Source organism: Mycteria americana, chromosome 3 (genome assembly GCF_035582795.1).
Source record: "Mycteria americana isolate JAX WOST 10 ecotype Jacksonville Zoo and Gardens chromosome 3, USCA_MyAme_1.0, whole genome shotgun sequence".
Taxonomy (NCBI): domain Eukaryota; kingdom Metazoa; phylum Chordata; class Aves; order Ciconiiformes; family Ciconiidae; genus Mycteria; species Mycteria americana.
This window is the reverse complement of record NC_134367.1, coordinates 65,556,849-65,578,121: the sequence shown is the minus strand read 5'-3', so window position 1 is coordinate 65,578,121 and position 21,273 is coordinate 65,556,849. Positions and strand designations below refer to the sequence as shown.

Below are 21,273 nucleotides of genomic sequence, written 5' to 3'. Positions count from 1 at the left end.
GTATTTTTAAGAAGAAGCCTAATATCTCTTAGTGGCCGTGGGGTTTTTTTTGGTTGGTTTTTTTTTGTTGGTGGTGGTTTGGTTGGGCTTTTTTAGGCAAAACAAGTAGGCTTGGTGTACTGGCCACACATGGCACCTCATTGCCATGACTTATGTTCCAGTTTGAGTTAACCTTACTCGAGCATGTGTGCTCATGTTCCATAAGTGGTATTTCATGGTGTATTCAGTATCTTTTAGCTACTGGGATATTTTGCTTGATGCTTTCAGCAATGGCCTTTTTCATAGCTGTGTCACTTGACTGCCCAGTCATCCTGTTCTTGGAAGAAGGATTTGCATGTATTTGTACCTGTTTGGTGTTTACTAGATAGCTATTTTGGCTTTGCCGAGTTTCTAACGTTTGCTTTGTAGCGTTTTCCGTTATTGTAATTCTGTTATTCCATTTTTAAAGTTTCTTTATAGTATGCTATACTTTTTTTTCCCCTTACCCCCTCTCCTTTCCTTCCTGATTTGGGGAGTGTATCTCTCTATTTTCTGCAGATTAGCGTTTTCCTATTTTTGATGCCCTAGTTTTAATTAATAGCATTAGACAAGGTCAGTTTTAAATGCACTCCCTAGTACTTTTGCTCTGGCCAGAATCCCTACTGTGGCGAGCTTATTCAGTAGCCCAGGATCTGATTGATACCCAGTGCAGGCATCCTTGCCCTGCGAGCCATAATATCCATCAAAAGAATGCAATGGGCAATTTGGTAGTTAGCCCTTCAGCTGTACAATTGTAGTCTATTGTTGCAAGTTTGTCAAAGCCCTTAGAATCCATCAGAGACCTTACAGGGAGAAAAGGGACTAGAAGAATTTGGAGACACCAGCTTCCTTCTCAGGTGAATATAACCAGTATAATATTTGTCTTTGATAAGAGATTTTGTGAAGGAAATTGATGTATTATCTGTCAGCCCACTGCAAAGACTCTTACTTTGATCTTTACTAGGGTGAAAACAGGCATTTTAGGGACTGATTAACAAGCAAAGACCACCTATCCCTACTGCAAGGGTAGGTTAGACAGCTGGGTTTGGAAAATACTTCAGCTGTCCAATTTCAGTCTACCTACTGTAGGTCTGTCAGAGCTTTACCAGCTCACGCTTCAGATTTCAGTTCATTCTGGCTCATAAATTAATGGTTTTACTTACTTTCTAAAATTCAGTCAGTGCTCTAAGAGTAAGAATTGTGAGTTACGAAGCATATGAACTTCCTTTCATCCACAAAGAACCTGAATTTCTGTTTCAAATCCAAACTGAAACTCAGTGGAGCCTGCAGCCAGCAATTTTGTAATAAATAGGCAAATGACAGTCAATACCAGGATAAATACTGTGGCCTCTTCCTTTTCCGTGGCTTTTTTTAGCAGCATATCTTAATATTTATGCCTTTAATAATACCAAATTTAACATAAACAAATGTCTATAAAAATCAGATAGCATTACATTTTGTAGAAAACACATTACCTTTGCCTTGCAGTTCCCTAATTTTAGCAGCCCTTTCCGCATGGGGTTAGAGGAATGCAGCAGTGCTCTTGCAAGCTTGAAATAGAACAGCCTGTCTCTGTTTTGCGTTGGCTTCTGAATCCATTTTGAGTTTTGTTTTGGGTGGTTGGTGGTTTTTTGCCTAACCAAAGAACAGATGCTGAATTTGGATAGCACGCCTCGTATGTTTACTCCAATGTATTCAAAACTTGGCAAGATCATGAGGGACATAACTTTTATATTATTTCATTGCCTGAGAACATCCTGTGGTAAATGAAAGATGTATGAATCTGTGTGAGATTAGTTGCATGGAGATGACAGGTAAAACGCCCGATACTTGTGCTTCTTGTTATGTTTCTTGAGCATTTCTGCCTGTCAGGACGTATATTTGAACTTATTTAGATTTTTAGATTATTCACAATAGTGGGAATTGGACAAGTACCAATAGCTAAGCTCTGAAGAGAGTTTCCAAGCATGGAAAATTGGAAAGTGGCAGAGTTTATATGGAGGGAGGAGTAAAAGAGTGCAGATACACCCTCCTTATTAGCAGAGGGATTGAGTTGGTCATCTTTCTTCATGGAAGAGAACCAGGCAACTCAAAGAGTAGTTTCACAAACACTTCATACTAGCATCAGTTGGTACCTCCACTTCAAGATGCAATCCCACCTTTTCTTAGTATCAGGCTATTCTCCTGTCCCTGTATGCCGCTGGAGAAACCCTTCCCCCGATTTAACATTGAAGAGCTACTGGAGTTACAGCTTTGTACTTTACAATTATAATAGTGTGAAGCTTATGCTTCAAGAAAGATGTTTGCTTGTATTTTTGGTATGTTGTGTTAGGCATTTTATATTAGCATTACAACCTTTAATGCGATTTGAGCAGGAAGGAAAGAATTACAGAGGAGGAGAAAACTGGTGTAGGAAGCCTTAAAGAAAGCTGTTATAGCTGGGAGAATAATTTCCTCTATCACTTGCTGCGCATTGTGCAACAATTTTGGCAGTGGATCTGTTCTGACGTCTGTATATTTCAGTATTCATTAAATGTTTTGTAAGCTACACATTTTCATGTCTTCTTTTGGAATACATTTGGTTATGTTTGTGTTTAACGCTATGCCCTTATGCTATAAATTACCTCTTGGCAAGAAATGTCTCTGTGCCTTTTTAATTGCTCAGGTGACTAAAATGCCAAATGAAATTCAGCTCGAGAAAGCAGTTTCTTCAAATATGTCGCTCATTGTGGTGGGATCCCAAGGTTGCCAGGACTGGTGTAGTTCCACCTTTTCCTGAAAGGAGAATGTTTTCATGAGAAGATACAAAAGGCTTCTGTTTCCTACAGTAAAGTTTTATTAGAACATAAACATAGAGCAATGTGACTGTCTACAGAGAGAACTCAGTTCTGCTGAATGTGACAGATGTAAATTTTAAAGATCTGAAAATAAGTGAGGCCTGGCCCTTTTCTTAGGGTGGCTCCTTTCTTCCAGCCTTGCTCATTACTCCAGCAGCTCTTAGGGGGATTGGTACATTCTTACTGCTCTCTTCTGGATTCTTAGGGAAAGAGTCTCCTTTCTGTTTCATTGGAAACTTGGCTTTCAGATTTGCTCCTTCCCTGGGCAATTCCTCCTACTTTCCAAGAATTTCCCACTTTACTCTCCAGCGTCAGACTTCCTGCTTGTAGCGCGCTCTGCCTGGTCTTCCCACGCGCTAGGGCACAGAGCATGCAGAGCAGGCTCTTGTTATTCTCAGAGGTGGAATTTTTTGCCCCCACTTTCCAGAGGGTCGCATGCGACCCCAAGTTCAGCACCCAGACCAGGCTATACTTGCAGCTCTTCTGATCTGCTGTTTTGCATACTTTCTAAAATAGTATATTGTGTTTGCAGAATAAACAGTGAAGAAACAAAGAACCCAAAAGGTTTTGGGTTTCTATCTAGAACTTCTGTCCCTTTGGTTTTGGGTGGGGAAAAAAAATGCCCTGAAGAATAACTGTCAAAAGGTAATACGCTGTTATAATTCAAGTGTTTCTCTTTCCGCCTCTTGAGTTCCAGATAGAAGATATGCCTACTGGCACTTCATTCGTAAAAAGGAGTGTTTTATTTATTTATTTTCTTCTGCGTGTTACAGAAAGGTATCCACGAGTGGAACTTCAGTGCTGCTTCTATCAGGGGAGTAAGGTAAGTTTCTTTCCCCTTTCATGTTTTGAAATGAAAAGAGTAATTGAATGAGTATTATATTAAGCTGCTGCTGTGGACCTTGGTGGAGTAACAGACACAGAATTGGAGCGGAGTATTGCAGGTACTTTCACAGGTGCCCTGCTCTAAGTGAAGCCCCAGGAGTCTTATTCTGGATTTGGAAATGACTGCTTGCGGGTTCATTATGTAAAAAATTAGCAAACATAGCCCATTAAGTAAAAAACCTAACATTTTCTAAAAGTTGGTAGTCACTTTATGCTAATCAAGATGAAATTAAAATAACTGCCAGTATTTCATGTCATCTTACCTGAGTTCTGTCATGGCCAGGAGCTGCTTGGTGCACAGAAGACGTAAGGCAGTAAGTAACATATGGGTGCGGAGCAGAGGGGTGTGAGAAACTGAGAAGATCAGGGTGTCTTGCAGTAACCTAATTGCTCACCTGTTGTTGGGTGTTGGTGTGAGTGTGTATGTTTGGGGGTTTTTTTGTTTCTATGTCTGTTTATGGGTATGGCAGCAAAGCTGTTGCAGAGAAGGCCCATAAGAAGAGTCTATCAAAGCAGAGTGGCAGAGTAGTGGTTAGACCACAAAGTGAAAACTTGAAGATTGTTTGAGAATACAGAAAAGGGAGTCAATAGAAGGAGGGGAGGAAAAAAAAAAAGAAAAAAAACAACCCCAAACCTCCCAAAGATTCATGTGGAGTGGATTAACATGGATTAATACATCATAGGATCAGGAATGACATGTGCAAGACTGGCTTGACTGGATTAGAAGAGAACGATGTTAGACGTTCAAGACCACCTTTCTTTTCTTCAGCACACTTCCCTCTTCGGGACGGGGCTTGTGAGATAGTGACAAAGGCGAAAACTTTGCCATCTCTTTGCTTGATTTCAGCAAAATGTTTTCTGTCTACTAGGGAGACTTCTTCTAGGGAGAATTCTTTACTGGAGGGGGGTCTAGTCCGGATGGTGTGCCATATTGTCAGTAAAGAACAGCCACGTCTGAGCTAGTGGGTCTGCTCCACTAGCAGACCCAGACTGTGTGCTCCACACACAGACCCACATCATGTGCCTCCTATTTGGCAGGGGTCCAGCCTTGCAATTTGTGTCTTCTGATAGTAAGGAAGTAGTATTCTGCTGCTGTGACCTCTTCAGATCAATCCTTCATCTTAGTCTCATTTGGTTTTGGTTTTTTTTTTCCTAGGATTTATCTATATTTTGGCACTCTGCAACTTTCCACTTTGGTGTTTGCTTTTTAGTGTAACTTAAAAAAAAATAAAAGTCCAGAAATATTACATTTTTTTAAAATACTCATTGCTCTGTTCTAATAATAACTGTTCCATACACACAAAGCTGTCGCTATGTCTGCAGTATGTTTTTGCACAGATGGATGATTCTTTTTCCTTCCAAAAAGTAACTTAAAAAAACAAACTCTCGATAGGCCCAGAAATTCAATCCTATGGGATTCAGCTTATTTTAGGCAAAAATTGCAATGATACGCTCGGTTCAGTCTGGTTTGGGTTTTGGTTACAGTATGTTTCTGTGCGCTTCTAAAAAAAGAAAAAAGTATTTATTGTCCTTTTTGGTTGGTTTTGTGTTTTGTTTTTTTTTTCTTCCCCTCCCTCTTATTAAACTATGCTGTGGTCAGTACCATTTCTGGTGTGCCCTCCTGCATTTGTTGTTTAAACTGTCAATTGTCATTTAATTTGTCAATTAAATTTCCAATCTGTTCATCTGGACAGATGTCCAAAACAACTTGGAAGACTTTACAGTGAGCCAAGAGTCGCTGTGAATTCTTAGAAAACTCTCTGGCTGCCTCCATGAGGAGCTGCAGGGGGAAATCTTTATCTTATGCAAGTATAAAACTGAATAAGCCTTTCCTTTTTTCCTTTTTTTTTTTTTTCCTTTTTTTTTTTTTTCTTCCAAATATATGCAAGTTTCTGATAACTTAATTTTTCAGTGTTTCCCAGGTTTTTTCCTAGTTTTATGAAGGCAGGTATTCTTTGGAGAGGGGCAGCCTTCAGAACCAGGCCCACTTGTAATCTGTTTTTTTATCCAGACTATTTTTGGCTTCTTTGAAGCTTCTAGACTTAAAGCAGTCTAGGAAGGGGGAGTTCCCAGTTTTATGAGGATTCTCAGCCTTTCTAGACTAAGAGCCAGCTTTAGAGGTGCAGCCTTAACATACAAGGCAGGTCTTTGTACATCTTGGAGGCTTTTTCAACAAAGGCCTCCATAAATATATACTGCATTACATAAGGAGACAGCAGGTCTGAAGAGACGTCTTGCATTGAAATGGCTAATGGTTTTGGTAAATACTTCAAGGAAGTGACTGAGGGGTCACTTCTTCTGAGTGCTATATATCAGCCGGTGTAATCAATGTCTTATTTCTTGAGTAATAGAGTTGAGCTCTCAAGAATTGCAAGGGACTTGGAAAGTATATAGAGCTCTCTGAGCAGCACAGTGCTAAATCACACTCTGTATGCGGGGAGCCATAGTAATTGGGTTTAGCTTAACAAACTCATTGATTAGTGGTTTGTGCACCAGTGTAAATAACTCTGCTTTTGTCATATGCCTTCTTGACCTCTTAAACATAAATGTTTATTATTGAATCAGGCCAAAAAGTACTCTTAATCTTAAAGACTTCATCAGGGCTTTTAGAACATGGCTGCTTCCCCAGGGTGCTTTGCATCTTAGGTTATCCAGAAAAGTCCCTAGTGTTCTGCAGAGCTGACATCATACGAGCAAGAAGATACCATCTTTATTTTTCCAGTTTAAAAATAAAAAATAAAGTAGCAGACTGAAGTTGCTAGACTACAAGTTGGCTTTTTCTCAGTGTTCGGGACAAGCCCAGGATTATGAAATAACTGTTACTTGTGTTGTTTCCGTGGGAGAGTGCCTCAGAGGTCATGCTGATGAATGTAGTGTTAGAAACAGTGAAAAAGTTGGATTCAGATCTACATCCAGTTTTCTTCATAGCTTAAGAATTGACAACAAGGATGTTCGTCTTCCATCCCAAGTTCTTGGAGCTTGGAATCTTGTCAGACTACTTAATTACAACAGTAGGAGGTGTCTATACTGCTACACTTCCAGAAAACAGACAAAAGTTCTACGGAGCTGCTTTTCTGTGGCTGCTGCCAATGCTCAACTGTTTTATCTGCTGCTTCATCTGGAAGTATTAGTAAGCAGTAGTTACAGCATTTGCAGTATTTCTTATTGACTAAGGGGAGTTCTGGACGCACACAAGCTTGGCACAAGGCCACGCCGCATCGTGCTTCTCTGTTTGTCTTCAGAGTTTCACAAATTCAGCCCCAATTCTGCTGTCATAGAAGTCAGCGGGTACTATGTGTGCTCGGGAACTGCCAGAATGAAGCATTTCCTGAAGAAATTATCCTGTCTCTTTTTATAACTTAGTATTTTTTAGTCTTCCTTTTTTCACTTTAACAACTTTTTCTCAGGGAGGAAAGCAACATATAAGCAATGTAAAAGCTCACTTAAAGACCTTAAATATTTATGAATTTGGCTGCCCTCTGTGTACACTCCACATTCTTACCCTTTTATTCACTGCTGTGTTAGTGGCTTCTGTGCGTGTCAGGTTTAAACTGACCATTCAGTCAGTAAAATGTTTAAACTCACATGGAACTTGAAATGAATGGGTAATTCTGTTAAAATCAGTTACTCCATATCTGGAGAGTTTATCTATATGATTGAAAAACTTGAATTCAAAGTTAGTTTATAAACTGGGGACAGTGACTGTCTTCCCAGATGTGTGCATTACTTAGCACTTCCGAATTTTTCCTAACGTAAAAATAAATGACTTGCCACACCCAAAGACAAATATTCTTATAATGAAGCTCGCTTTTCTCCTAAGTAGCTTTATGAGAGGCAGGCCCCCCCCCAGCTTGTCTAGAGAGCCATTTGTTTATCAAAAGTTACAGGGCTCTACAATAGAGGAATCGTAAAAGGAAGCAAGGATCAGACAACCTTAGACACATATTAAAGGTTGCAAATTACAAGTATTTCCTGATATTTAAATAAAAACTGTTAAGTCATCAGTCCTTTGGCACAACATAGAATACCATTCTACTTTATTGTGCTACAAATTAAATAAAAACATGATGGTTATCTTGATCCAGCTAAAATAGATTGATTTCACTAGGACTGTGGATTTTGTCCAGGATCTTAAGAATGTTAGTAAGGAGACTCAATTTTTTTTGGTTTCTCAAATACTGCATTATATTCTCTTGTAACACCTCTAGCCATCTTTTTTTTTTTCCTTTGCTAATATAGTAACAGTCAATTATACTGCATCAGCTTGACACCTGGCACTCAACATGTGACAAAGTTCCAGAAAGCTATTTCAAATAATGTTTAATATTTTCTATAAGGAGCGCAGTAATGACATGCATATAAAACAGTTCTGGTGAATGAATATTTTTGCAAGAGCTGCAGCCTACTTGGGGTAGAAAACTGACAACTATACCCGAGTTTGCACCTCTTCCGCTCTTCTGTTGAGACATCTATGCATCCATAAGAAAATGGCATACATACTTTTTCATTATCTTTGTTCTCCTGTTGTAGCAGATAAAACCAAAACTGAAGAAAGGCGTGGGTGGGCAAGGGTGGTAAAGTCGTTCGCCTCATTTTTTGATGCTGCCTTAATTTTAAAATATTTTTCCAACATAGTATCAACGTACCAATTCACAAGGAACCGATCAGAAATGTTTGTATTCAGGATTGAGCTGTGGCTGATTTCTAAAGCCGGAAGAACTCATGGTTTGAGTTCAAAGTCTAGCTTTCTAATGTGATCCTGAAAGGATGTTTCATCCTGGCTGCAGGAGTGGAAATTAAGGGCCTTACCTAAAAGCACTGAAGACAAAAATGACTCAGGTCAATGGAAATAATCTTATTAACTTCTTCACTCCTACTCTTTCTTGAGCAATGTGTGGACTAGGGGGCAAGTGGAGTGATAGCAAACAGCAGAATGTGAACTTTGGAGGATACAAGAGTGTAATTTTACAATAAGGGAAAACTATGGCTTCTTAGGTTTAATCTGGTGCTTTCCCATATGAAATGGTTGATCTGTATGGTTTGACATAGCCGGTAGAAGTCCAAATGCATATTTCCAATAACATGTTCTGCTTGGCTGTTCTTTCAGCATTTCGAAGTTTGAAGAACGGTGCTGTTTCCTGTATGTGCTACACAACTCAGATGACTTTCAAATCTATTTCTGCACAGAACTTCATTGCAGAAGGTGTGTCACTGTTGTTGTTTCAGAAAAAAAACCCGTCCTGTGATGGGGTAGGTGGTGTCTGCATGCACAACAGGGACTGACTTCAGAGCTATGATGAAAGTTGATCTGAGCATCCTCAGTGATCACCATCTTTCATGTGAAAGCTTAGTAGTACAGTACCCTGCAGATGTATGAGGTTTGAAGGGTCAAAGTGCAAGCTGAGACAAACATTAGAAACAAATATAATTACAAATTTAATTTTTTTTTTTACACACTTTGTGGGATTATTTTTCTAATACTTATCATATTAAGGCTTATTACAAGTGTTTGTTGCCTCCAATCCAACAAAGCATCCTAAACTTAAAATGGACTTTCTGAAGTGGGAACATTGGGGGTGACAACAAGGTCTGGTCAAGATTTCTCTTTTACTGTAACTAAAATTTTATTTATGATTACGAAGAAGCACGCTTGATTTCCTTTACATTAGCATTGTGTTTACATAAGTAAGATTGTACCAGTATCCCTACAGAAAACTTGGCAAGGGTTCATTGCACAAAATTAGGGGTGTCTCAAATTCGCTAAGCTCTGTTTCTACTTCATAAGCTTGAGGGCTGTGATCTTGAATTGATCCAGAAGGCATTCCCAGAGGAAATTGCATATCTTTTTGTGATAAAAAAGGCTGCAACTTTACCAAAAATCATAGCGGTACTCCATATTAATGGCTGTGGCTACCTCCCAGCCCAATCCCTAGCTTGTCCTCTCATCCATCCTAGTTCACATAGGTTCTTTCACTATGTTCATTCCCCTTCGTATCTGAGCACTTCTAAGAAGATGAGTAAGCAATACCTTAGCATGACATGGTATTTCGACTTGCTTTCTTTCAAAGGGATAGAAGTCATACATAATAATACCTTTTTTTTAATGGGAAGTCATAAAATAGACCCGCTTTTCATTCAAGCAAAAACTTGAAGTTAACCTTCCTGCACTACAAAAAGTCCTCCAAATGTAGGCAAGACTTCTGGGCATTTCTCATTATGCTTCAGTGCTTTCATTGGACATAAAGAAATGGTGGTATAGGATGAGAATTTCACCTGATACATAGATTTTGAAATATGAATTCCATTAGTAATTTCAGACATCATGGATGTCTTGCACGTATAAAAGGAATATGTAAAAGAAGTAGGAAAACTGCAGATTTTGACTGTTAATTCTCCATGTAAACAAATTTTTTTTTTTTTTCTTTTTGCCAACAAACAAGCTTTTACACTGAGTTTATACTTACTATACTTAAGTCCTATTTTGGTTCATTCATTACTTTAGAGAGAAGCATTCTCTTTGTCCCCATACTTTCTCAAGTGTGTATTTGCTTTTTTGTTTATTTTTTTGTTTTCCTTTTAACAGATTTTTTGATATGGTAAACAGTATCACTGAAGAAATAGGGAAGACTACAGAGGAAGGGGAATGTGATGGAGACTCTCTAGAGGTATTTTTACACACACACACACCCCACCCACCCCCCAAAAAATTTTAGGCTTCTCATGTAGCATTTCACTGAAGGGAGTAAATTACTCATCCCTTCTCTGGAAGAAGTTAGACAAGTTATTGTTTACAAAATTTATCCTCTACTGTTTATAAATTAATGATTCTTTTTAATTGTCCTCATGTAGTTTTTATAACCAGCATAGCTAAATCTCTCGTATTTCAGTTGCATACTTGCTTGAGAAGGTACTCAACTCTGGAATTCTCCAGTTGTGCTTATTACAGAGTGACTCTTGTAACAATTACTTCAGAGTGTACTCGTAGGCAGCATTAGCATCTGTTTAAATTTTAAAGACTATTTGTTGTCTATTTCATGCATCACTGGAATCATGAACAGTTATGTTTTTTGCAGGTCGTCTGCATAACAAGTAAGGATATAATTGTAGGGGAAAGCTTGTCCTTGCTAGTTACCATCTATAGGCAAGCACGGCGATGCACAGCAAACTCAAATCAGATGATGATGTTGGTGCTGCTGGGAGTCTGTTTATACCCTTAGCCCACTAACTCACACTGAAGCTTAGGATGCCCTACTTCTGCTACCACCCGTGAGCTAAGTTATAGCTTGCCTGGTATCCCATTACATACTGTATTCTCACCTTGGGTTTCTATCTGAACATACACATAGTTGAAAAGTGAGTACAGGGCTGTTGGGTGCAATGCAGTAGTTAAGGTGTTTAGGCTTTCTTTTAGGTGGCAGGGAACAGGATAGAATACTTAAGCCCATGTCCTGTCACAAGAAAATCTGACATGAAAAGTCCCAAAGCTCTAGAGACATCCAGAGCTAATTGAGAGAGTCAGTACTGGATCATGAATACAGGCCTCTGTCCCAGTTTTGATGTTGGCATTTTATAATACATCTGAAATCGGAGATGGGACAAACAGAAACCACTAGAGTGACTTGCGGGATAGAAAAATACCCTATAATGAGAACCTCAGGGTGCCTCATTTGTTTATTTTAGCAAAAAGAAAAGCAGTGGGTGACTTGATTACAGTGGGTAAGTATTTTTACAGGGAAAATTACTATGTGCTAATGGTCTCTTTAATCTATTGAAGAGAAATGAAATGAAATAGAGTGACACCAAAGAAATTTGAATTAAGAGGCATGACTTTGCCGTGAGAGTAATTAATTGTTGAAACAAAGTACTAAAAGTAGTAGTGGATTCTCTCTTTTATTAAAAAAAGATAGCAGTCTTTATTTTGAGTAAAAGAAAAAATACTTTATCTGGGCATGAGCTACTGGGCTTAGCACGGGAGTGAGTGTGTGAAATTACATGTCTGTGTTATACAAGAGGACAGATCAGATAATCTATCTAATGACCGTTTATGGACTGGCCTTAAACTCTTTGAAATTCAAATTCAGCCGAAACCATGCTTAATACACGGTAATCCTGACTAACCTCCATTGGCACACTGCTGGCTGACCTGGCCCTGGCAACATTGAAGTTGTGCTGGTTTTGGAAGATGTGGTCAGGTCCGGAGAGCATCTGGAGCAAATTAAGTGTGTCCTGCCTTGCTTTCTATGCCTGTGTGGGAGCCGAAGGTCTCCGTTTGGCGCAGAGTGCCCTCTGTCGTCATGTTTTTACAGCACCTGCCAGCAGAATTGCAGCTGCTGTTGAGTAAGACCTGCAAGTGTATCTACACAGAACAGGTAAAGGCTAGCTTAGCTTTATGCACTTACCTGAAATGGCTACCTTAGAAGCCAGTGCTTCCTGTACAGTCAGTAGAGAAATACAGGCATGTCTGCACGGTATGCGAATTTTCCTCTTGAAGTGTTTTTCTTTCCTTCTCTGTAGTCTGCAGAAAGCAACTAGCGTCCTAGATGCCTTAGTTATGAGCACAGTGTCAGATGGAATAAATCTTATCCTTCTGTTTCATTTCATGTTGTTGTTTGCTTTGCAGTATGATTACGAATATGATGAAAATGGCGAGCGAGTCATTCTGGGGAAAGGAACTTACGGCATTGTATATGCAGGACGAGATTTGAGCAATCAAGTGAGAATTGCTATTAAAGAAATCCCAGAGAGAGACAGCAGGTATAGTAACTGGCTGATTTCCAAATTTTGTGCATTACATAATTTCATCAGTAATGTGATCAACTAGTTTGCTGATCAACCAGTTTGCTGACCAGTACCTCTTCTACAAAGCTGCCAATAAATTACCTGTCTGTGGTATATAATGGTGTTCTTTATCTCTGTAACTAGACGTTTCCAAGTTGTGGAATAGATTATGATCACAACTGAGCATTTAGATGTTTACTGGTTTTGGTACTAGTAGTTTATAGTACTTTTTCTTTCCAAAAGAAATATTGCTAAGTGCAGAATCTCACTCGAACACCTAGTGATAAGCCCTATCCACTTAGACATGCTGAGGCATGCCCTTATAAAAGAACTATTGAAATTCATGATTTGTGGACTCCTTTAAAATTCTGAGCCTGAATCATTGATAAAGGCATTTTCCTTTCCTGTTTGTGCATCATTTATTATGAAGCCCCTTAACATTAGAATAAATCATGTGGAATGATTTTTTTTGTCCACGTTTTTTTAATGCAGTCTCTATATATGTATTGCCCTCTCTCATTTATAAAGGTTACCACGTAAAGACCAGACACTCGATGTCCTCAGTACTTGTATATCTGGAGGCTTGCAGTGTATCCTATTTTGAATACACAGATTTCCACAAATGTTGTGATAAAAGTGATAGCAAGTCTAAAGATAAGATTTTTCAAATGAAACCGACTGTATTAAACTGTCAAGTTATTCTTAAATTCTACATTAGCCTTTGGTGTTTGTAGTCAACTCTTGTACAAGCTGCTTCTTAACAGGTGACTTGAGTGCCTGGATATTTAAAGTGCCTCTCAGACAGACTGTAAAATATTATCAAAGACTGTAACTCAGGCTTATGTTCAGGAAAGCTATGAAAAGTAGGAAATAAAGTCATGGCCATGGCTGGTAACAGAAAGATAAATCCATCCTTTCCCAATGGTTAAAGAAATCATTTTTATAAAGGAAGCTCTCTGATAAAGACAGAATACTGCTTGGTAGCAGGAGGAATTGCATACTAAATGAATGCAGGTAAAATATCAAGTGTACCAACTGGTGAATTTTTGTCCATCATTTCAGTCGGGAGTGGAATCCATATTTCCAAGTTTCTTTTCATCTTGTGCACATTTGGCTTTTTTGGTTTACTACTGTGATCTAATGGATAGCTTGTCCTTCAGCAGGATTTCCCATATTTTGGCATGCTGCATTTCCTCTGTAGGAGGAAATAAGTGTATCCTTGTTTGTGCAGTGTTCAATCTACAACTAATATCAGGAAGGAAGTTGGTTTTACCCATCCCTACATAGCAGTTGTCTTAAAGAGAGTGCTAGTATTCAAAACAGTAAATACAAGAGGCTATTCTAACCTGCCGTGGTGGCTGTTAATTCTCACTTTTGTCTAGAATGTATGTCCCTGGGAGTAAAACCACCATTTGTGGAAAAGGAGCATTATTCTCTACAACCTGTCCAGCATCAAGTACTGTTATTTAAATTGTATTGGAGCCTAGATGTTGACAGGACACTGTGTGATAACTCTTACAAAGTTTTCTTTGTGTAATTTACAGACTGGAAGGCCAGTAATGCCACCTGGTGTCCTAGCTCAGTTTCTTTTCCATGGGTGTCTCTTGTGGGCCTTCCTTGGGTTATTCTGTCCTCACTTAGTTGTTCTTTTCTTTGACGTTTAAAAAATGAATCCTTCTAAACCTTTTTGAATCCATGTATATATCGGCTGTTCAATATGGGTATGTGTGTGGTCTAGTAATTTTTCCATACTCATAATATTTTAAAGATACTAGAACTTAGATTATGGAAAGGGGAATCCTTCCATCCTCTATATTGTTATTGTAAATTTAACTTCAAGATGTGTTAGAATTTCTCAGAAAGTATGGCCTCATTACATAAAACAATCTCTTGACTCAAAATAGAGTTGTAAGTTTTGTATGTGCTAAGAAGAAATTTGTTGTTTGTAACAACTGTGGTTAATAGAAAGATAGCCTGAATAGAGCAGTAACTACTTTAAAGGAAAAAAAAAAAAAAATCCAGATTTTTCTTCTCCAGTACACATTTAAAAGAATTTTCATTGGAAAAGGTTTCAGGTTCAATGTGCAAAGCATAGTGGAAAAGAGATTATTAAGAAGCTGTTAGCCTTTCATCTAGACTTTCAAAAATATTTACAGGCTTCCAGGACAAATTTCAAGTATTATTCTTTTAATGGCAATGTAAGAAAAAATTATTAATTCATTTCTGATTAATTACAACCTGATCTTTTAGCACTCTGAAAGAAATCTATAGAAAGAAAACGATTAATCTCTGAAGTCAATTCTTACCATTTTCAAAGTAAAAATTACCATCTTTTGGATTTGTAAGAAATAATTAAGTTCTGAGTCAGAGCATGGCCAGAAATGCAATGACTTCTGTGCAAAAAGCAGTGGGTCTTTGATACTGCTATATGTTAAATATAAGCTACTGAATAATTTACTTAATTGTCAGGAAATGTTAGACTACAGAGACACATTCTGAAAGAAGAGGAAACATTCCTGCAATGCTGTTGCCCTCAAATGCATTTCCAGTACTACAAAATAGTACCAGTGGCCATATCAACTTTCCAAGTTAAAGTAAAATCATGTTAGGTAGATAATAAGATCTAGCTTTCTAGGATTTAGAATTTTTCTTTCTCCATACCATTTAAAGTCTCCTAATGACTAAGTTCTAAAATAATTCTCCAGTGGGATGCAGCATTTATTTTCTTATGGCTTTATTTTATTTGCTAAATTATTTTAGTTGCTCAAGACTCAATTAACTGTGCAGTTTAAAAGTGCAGGGGGAAGAATTATAATGGTCTTGCCATTGCTGCTCTGAATGAATATCCCATTAATAGAACACGGGAATATAATGTCTGATGATTTTGCATTTCTGAATGACTAACAGTGTAGTCAGAATCTTTATAGTCTCATGTGTGGAGAGGCAAGCCAAAACCCAAATTAGTTTTTAGTAAATAGACTCGGAGTTGCATAATCACACTTTTCATTAACCAAATAATTTCCTTGTTTTCTGCAACAGCTGTCCAGAGGGGTTTTCAGATGCCCACTCCTTTTCCCTCCACTTTTTTAAGAGTTCAGCCTCCACTTGTAGCTTGATGCTGTTGTTAGGGTGAGCTGATAACTACCTACCCCAAAAGGGAGTGGAGCTCACAGGCACTTTTCCCCTAACAACTTCAGTCGCATTTGTGCTTTGATTGCATTCCTGGCACTGGCACTCTGCTGGCTCCAGGGAGAGCTAACTCCTGGACTTGAGGCAGCAGGAAGCTACCCCTCCTCCCAATAAATAAATAAAATAAAAGTTTTCTGCCAGTTCATTAGGGGGTGAGAATGTACCAGTGTTTGTGTGAAGTCTATGCTGAGGGCCACCTGCTGAATGTGAAGGTGGCAGTAAAACTATTCCTTTTGGTGGCAAGTAGCCGCAAGATTGAGTTTGCAGTTATGTTTAGTACTCCCTCAGTATAAGCATCGGAATATGTCTTCCACTTGCTCAAGACTCTGTAGCTCCTTGTGGCACCTGGACTGATAGAAGGATGACTGTGTCCTTCATCTGTTTCAGCTACCCCGGAAGTCTGACTGCAGATGTTAATGCTTTAGTGAAAATAGCCACCAGACTCTCAGCATATTGTCTGCGTTTTGCCAGACAATACACAGAATCTGGCAGCTGAGCTGACTTGCTTCCAACTTGCCCATGGTTGGAAGAAGAGCATTAGGGCTGGCCCAGGGAGCACACCGGCCCCTGAGCTCTGGTGGTGTTCCACACTAGAGAAGAATCTGGACTCCAGAAACCTTCTTGGCAAAAAGGCCGCTGAAAACCTTACATCTCTGAAAAATATTTTACCTTGGACTATGAAATGATTCCTGTTTTCTTACTCTGATAGCTATCCGTTCTTGCTTTCAGATAAGACTCCTCCTTTAATTAATTAAAATTTAAATGGTGATTTGTTTTCATTATTGAGGTGATTTTATTATACACTGACTTTATGGTTTACTACTTTGCTTTGGCACTAGTCTGAATCCAATCACTGCCCAACTGTTTATTCTCTTCTAGTTAGGCTGGAGAGGAGTTAATTTTCCACAAATTTTGTTTTGCTCAGTCTATCTATGTACATTTATAACATTTTGTGTGTGCCTGTATACACAATATTATATATATATTTTATATATGTTACGTGTATTTATATACGATTACATAATTTTTTAGTATGTGGTGGTCACAAGCACTGTTGTTAAATGCATCTAACATAGTCATTTTCAGTGTAAATATGTTTCATGGGACCTAAAATAGAACTTCAGCTACTACAGTAAACATAAGACTTTCTTTCCAAAGGTCAATATTGAATAAACTGCTTCTTTTCTTTCCAGGTACTCCCAGCCTCTGCATGAAGAAATAGCTTTGCATAAGCATCTCAAACATAAGAACATTGTCCAGTATTTAGGTTCTCTTAGTGAGAACGGCTTCATTAAGATATTCATGGAACAGGTGCCAGGTGGTAAGTTGTGGGGGAGACTGGTTTGGTGGTTGGTTGGTTTGTTTTTTAAGATTTTAAAAGTATAAAAACCTATAGTACTGCAACAAGATATACCTCATACAAATGTAATGTAATATTCTTTAATATCTCTTTCCTAAATTAATGGGAACAACTGTCTTCAAAGTGCTTGAGTCTTCTCATTCAGTATTTAGGTAGGGTGTGCTACAGATACAGCTCAGATCATTGCTGTGGCAGGCAAGCTCCTTTTACCTACAGATCAGAGATGGTCTGTGGTCATCCTACTAGAAAGACTGTAGCTGGTCTCAGGTGGCTGAGCCCTCCTCAGGTACCTAGCACAAGAGAAAGGCGATTGGTGATGGTTGCTTCTGTTTGAGACCACAGAACTCACAGCAGCCAGATGCAAGAAAAATCCCACTTCTTGAGCTTAGCTTTTCGAGAAACCGTGGAGTTGGTGTATGTGCAAAAACATGCATATATGCACATCCATCCTTTTTCACTCCTCTACAACATACTTCTGGGGCAACTTTTCTCCAGGCATAGGAGAGAGGTGAGCGCATTGCTTTAAATGGGTTCTGATCTGCCTGCTTGAGGAAGCATATGCTTCTCTGCTGCAGTTGAGGCCAGTGGAGATACTGAGACCCTCTTTTTAATTACTTGGGCTGGTGATGATACAACTAAGCATTCGCCTGGAGAGGCCTTTGCTTATAGAAGAGGTGCCTACACTTGGTTTGGGATTGGTGTTTGTTGTTACTTTTTTTTTCCTTTGGGGGAGAAGGGAGAATTTAATTAGATTTTTACTCTCACTTTTTTGCTCTCCAAAATCATAGGCAGCCTTTCTGCTCTTCTACGATCAAAATGGGGACCATTAAAAAATAATGAGCAGACAATTGGCTTTTACACCAAGCAGATTCTTGAAGGATTAAAATACCTCCATGATAATCAAATAGTGCATCGAGACATAAAGGTAAGAATTTCCAGAGAATTAAGCCTGATAGTGTTATGTAACTGCATAACCATTTATTTGTCCTGTAATATAAACCCTTTTTTCCCCGAAAGTTCTTCATTGTCACATACCCTCTCTGCTATTCTGAACTTTGGGTTAGGTAAGTGAACCATTGTTGATTTGAATTTGCACCAACAAAATATGTTTCTTTTTAATTTTAGAAGAATTGACATATAGCCACTTAAGATGTGATAAAGTGGATATTTTTATTTCTGTTTTCAATGACATGATCGAACTTTCATAAAAGCTTATTAGAAGTGAAGAAGATTGTGCATGGGATATTAGCAGGTTCTTTTCCACGGAGACTGCAGATGAAAAAGTTCCCTTTTTTTTAAAAAAAAAAAAAGCACCTTTTTCCCCTCTCTTAATATTTTTTTAACTGAATTCCTGTAGTATTCCTGTAGGTAGGGGGAGTTCACTTTGAGATGAAGTTTCTGATAATGGGGTTACATAAGGCAGGAACACTATTGATTCCTCTTTCTTCTGCCCTCTTAATAGTCTTAGGAAGTAATTATTACTGAAGAGTGCATTGTAGAAACAGGCTATACACGAAGTCTTAGATGAAGAGTCAGCAGAGAAAAATAATTGCTCTGAATGTTCTATCCCTCAGGGTGATAATGTGCTTATCAACACGTACAGTGGAGTGTTAAAGATTTCGGACTTTGGAACTTCAAAGAGACTTGCAGGAATCAACCCATGTACTGAAACTTTCACTGGTATGTTCCCAGAGGAGACTCTTTCCTCACTTGAACTGTGCATGTAGGGTCAGAATCCACAGCTGCTGAACTTTCATTGACTTAAAATCAATATAAAAGGTTGTTACAAGAATAACTTTTTGTATACCTAATCTTAAGCTATACACTGTACTTGTATGCACTGTTCAAAGAGAATGCTGTTTTGGAAGTTCCACTTGAGACATGAAAGTCCTCTACAAGAGAAGAGCTGTGTCTTTCCTATGTTGTATTTGAGTCTGTCTCTTCTGTGTGCATGGCTTTTTCATCTTGCTGATCAAAGGCTAACCTTTTTTTTTTCTTTTATGACTGGCTTGGACATCCTGGGTTCATCTCCAGAATTGCTTATCTACAGAGCCTGTCATTAACTTGATCCTCATTCTGCTTGATAATTTGATAAATGGAACAGACTGCAGAATGATATATCAGGTTGATTCCCATACTTCAGAAAAAATGTTCATATCACCTGCTGTTTTAGGTTCAGATTTCAGGTTTCATTTCCTTTACCTCTCTGGATGCAATTCAGAGTGATCTTCCTTATTTTAATCTTAATCTGTAATACAGTAAATGAAAATTATGTCTGATCCAAAGCTCATTGAAACCTCTTAATAATTGTCATTGACTTTGAAAAGCAGTATCATCAGATCAGCAGATGATATCACATGTTTTTAGCACAAGTAACATTTTGAATAATATTTTGAGTTTTATGTAGAATGCATATGGAAATTTTTTGGTTTTTTTTTTTTGATAAGGAGTTTTTTTTTTAACTTTCCCATTGTTGCTCACTGCTCAGTGATTTTGTTCCTCTTGTCCTTTAGCTATCTATTTGCATCATTAATGCACCTAAGTAAAAAAATGAGTATGTTTTAAACAGGTACCCTTCAGTATATGGCACCAGAAATCATAGACAAAGGGCCACGTGGCTATGGGAAGGCTGCAGACATCTGGTCTTTGGGATGCACAATCATCGAGATGGCTACAGGGAAGCCCCCATTTTATGAACTGGGAGAACCACAAGCAGCTATGTTTAAGGTCAGACATCTTCCTTGTACAACTCAGACCAGTATTTGTAAACACAGGAAATCTCATGACTGTTTTGGAGAAGCTAGAATTAGAGATTGCAGGAAAAGAAGATAAAGGAAATGCCTGGTTAATGAGGATGTTAAGAAGAATGCACTGATTCAACTGAGTGGGAGTGCTGTGTAGTTTTGAAGAGAGTAATAGAGCAATAGCAGCTATTCAGCAGCCTGGGTGTTAAAAAAAAAAACAGAAAAGAACTGAGAAAAGAAGCAGTTTTCTGCTTTGCGAGAGCCTCTACTTGCAGTTGTGGGGTTTTTTAATGCAATTGTTTATACAGTTTGTAATAGGGTTTATTCTCTGAATTAATAAACTACAGAAAGAAAATATCAAAACTTGAGAACAATATACCACTTTTCCTATCTAAACACTTTTTTGATGCTGTTTAGTGTTTGGGGAAAAAAACAGTGTAGGCCATTGTTTTCCCTTTATTTGTCTCAGGTGGGAATGTTTAAAATACACCCAGAGATTCCTGAATCCATGTCTGCAGAAGCCAAGGCTTTCATATTGCGTTGCTTTGAACCAGATCCTGATAAACGAGCTTTTGCTCATGAGCTTCTTATAGATGAATTCTTGAAGGTTTCAAGCAAAAAAAGAAAGTCCCCATCAAAGCTCTCAGGTGAGCGTTGCTAAACTCAATCTGGAATTTTTCTCTTGTCGATGATACTGTTTACTGAAACTGCTGATTTAGTCTTTAAGGTGAACACAGCAGATCTCCATCCCAGGTGAACATTCAGTTGTAACCTTCTGTTCTAGCAGCTTGCTGCAGAAACCCTGTTGTAGCAGAATTCTGTTATCATGTTGTCACAGAGGTGATTTATATAAATATTTCTAATAACGTTTCTAAAAGTCTGTTTATGGTTATGTGCAGCTTTTGTGGGGGTTTTTTTGGTTTGGGTTTTTTGTTTGTGTTTTTTTTGTTTTGGGTTTGTTGGTTTTTTTTTTTTTTTTTTTTTTAATTTGCATATGTTTTCATGCAAAGAATGTTTGCATAGAGTACATCTTGTGTAAGGTTAGAACATGCTATTGAGCCTCAGGAGTTTTCTACATGATCAAAATAATCTTTGTCCCATAGCAAATGTGCATGCACTGCATTATTTTTGTTTCATGTACTCATTTCCTGTAGTGTTCTAAATTACGGAAAGTAACAAAGGAGTTTTGAGAGTATGAATGACGTGGTCTGTGTGTGTGCATATATACATATGAAAATATCTTCTGTATTATTTTGGCATGATACCTAAAAGAAATAAAAATACCAGGTAAAGGAGATGACATTGGCTGAGCACTTGTAACGTAGTTTCCACCCCCCAGGTTAAAATTAACTTTAAATCGCAATAAATTACACTTTTAGAGATTGCAGACAGGAGAGTCCAGATAGTCCATAAAAATGGGAAGAGAGTTATCCTTTAGACTATGCTTATTTTCTCAGTTAAT

At 38.2% G+C, this 21,273-nt stretch overlaps 1 protein-coding gene across 2 annotated transcripts in view; it reads left to right on the top strand.

Moving 5' to 3' along the window:
- Positions 1–21,273, top strand: part of MAP3K5 (mitogen-activated protein kinase kinase kinase 5) — a 109,129-nt gene that overhangs the window by 70,251 nt on the left and 17,605 nt on the right. For both annotated transcript variants that reach the window (XM_075498812.1, XM_075498811.1), the window contains 9 exons: positions 3,629–3,678; positions 8,848–8,943; positions 10,324–10,405; positions 12,361–12,494; positions 16,901–17,028; positions 17,856–17,992; positions 18,642–18,747; positions 19,637–19,794; positions 20,281–20,458. In XM_075498812.1, coding sequence (XP_075354927.1) covers positions 3,629–3,678; positions 8,848–8,943; positions 10,324–10,405; positions 12,361–12,494; positions 16,901–17,028; positions 17,856–17,992; positions 18,642–18,747; positions 19,637–19,794; positions 20,281–20,458 — 1,069 coding nt within the window. The remainder of the gene's footprint in view (positions 1–3,628; positions 3,679–8,847; positions 8,944–10,323; positions 10,406–12,360; positions 12,495–16,900; positions 17,029–17,855; positions 17,993–18,641; positions 18,748–19,636; positions 19,795–20,280; positions 20,459–21,273) is intronic.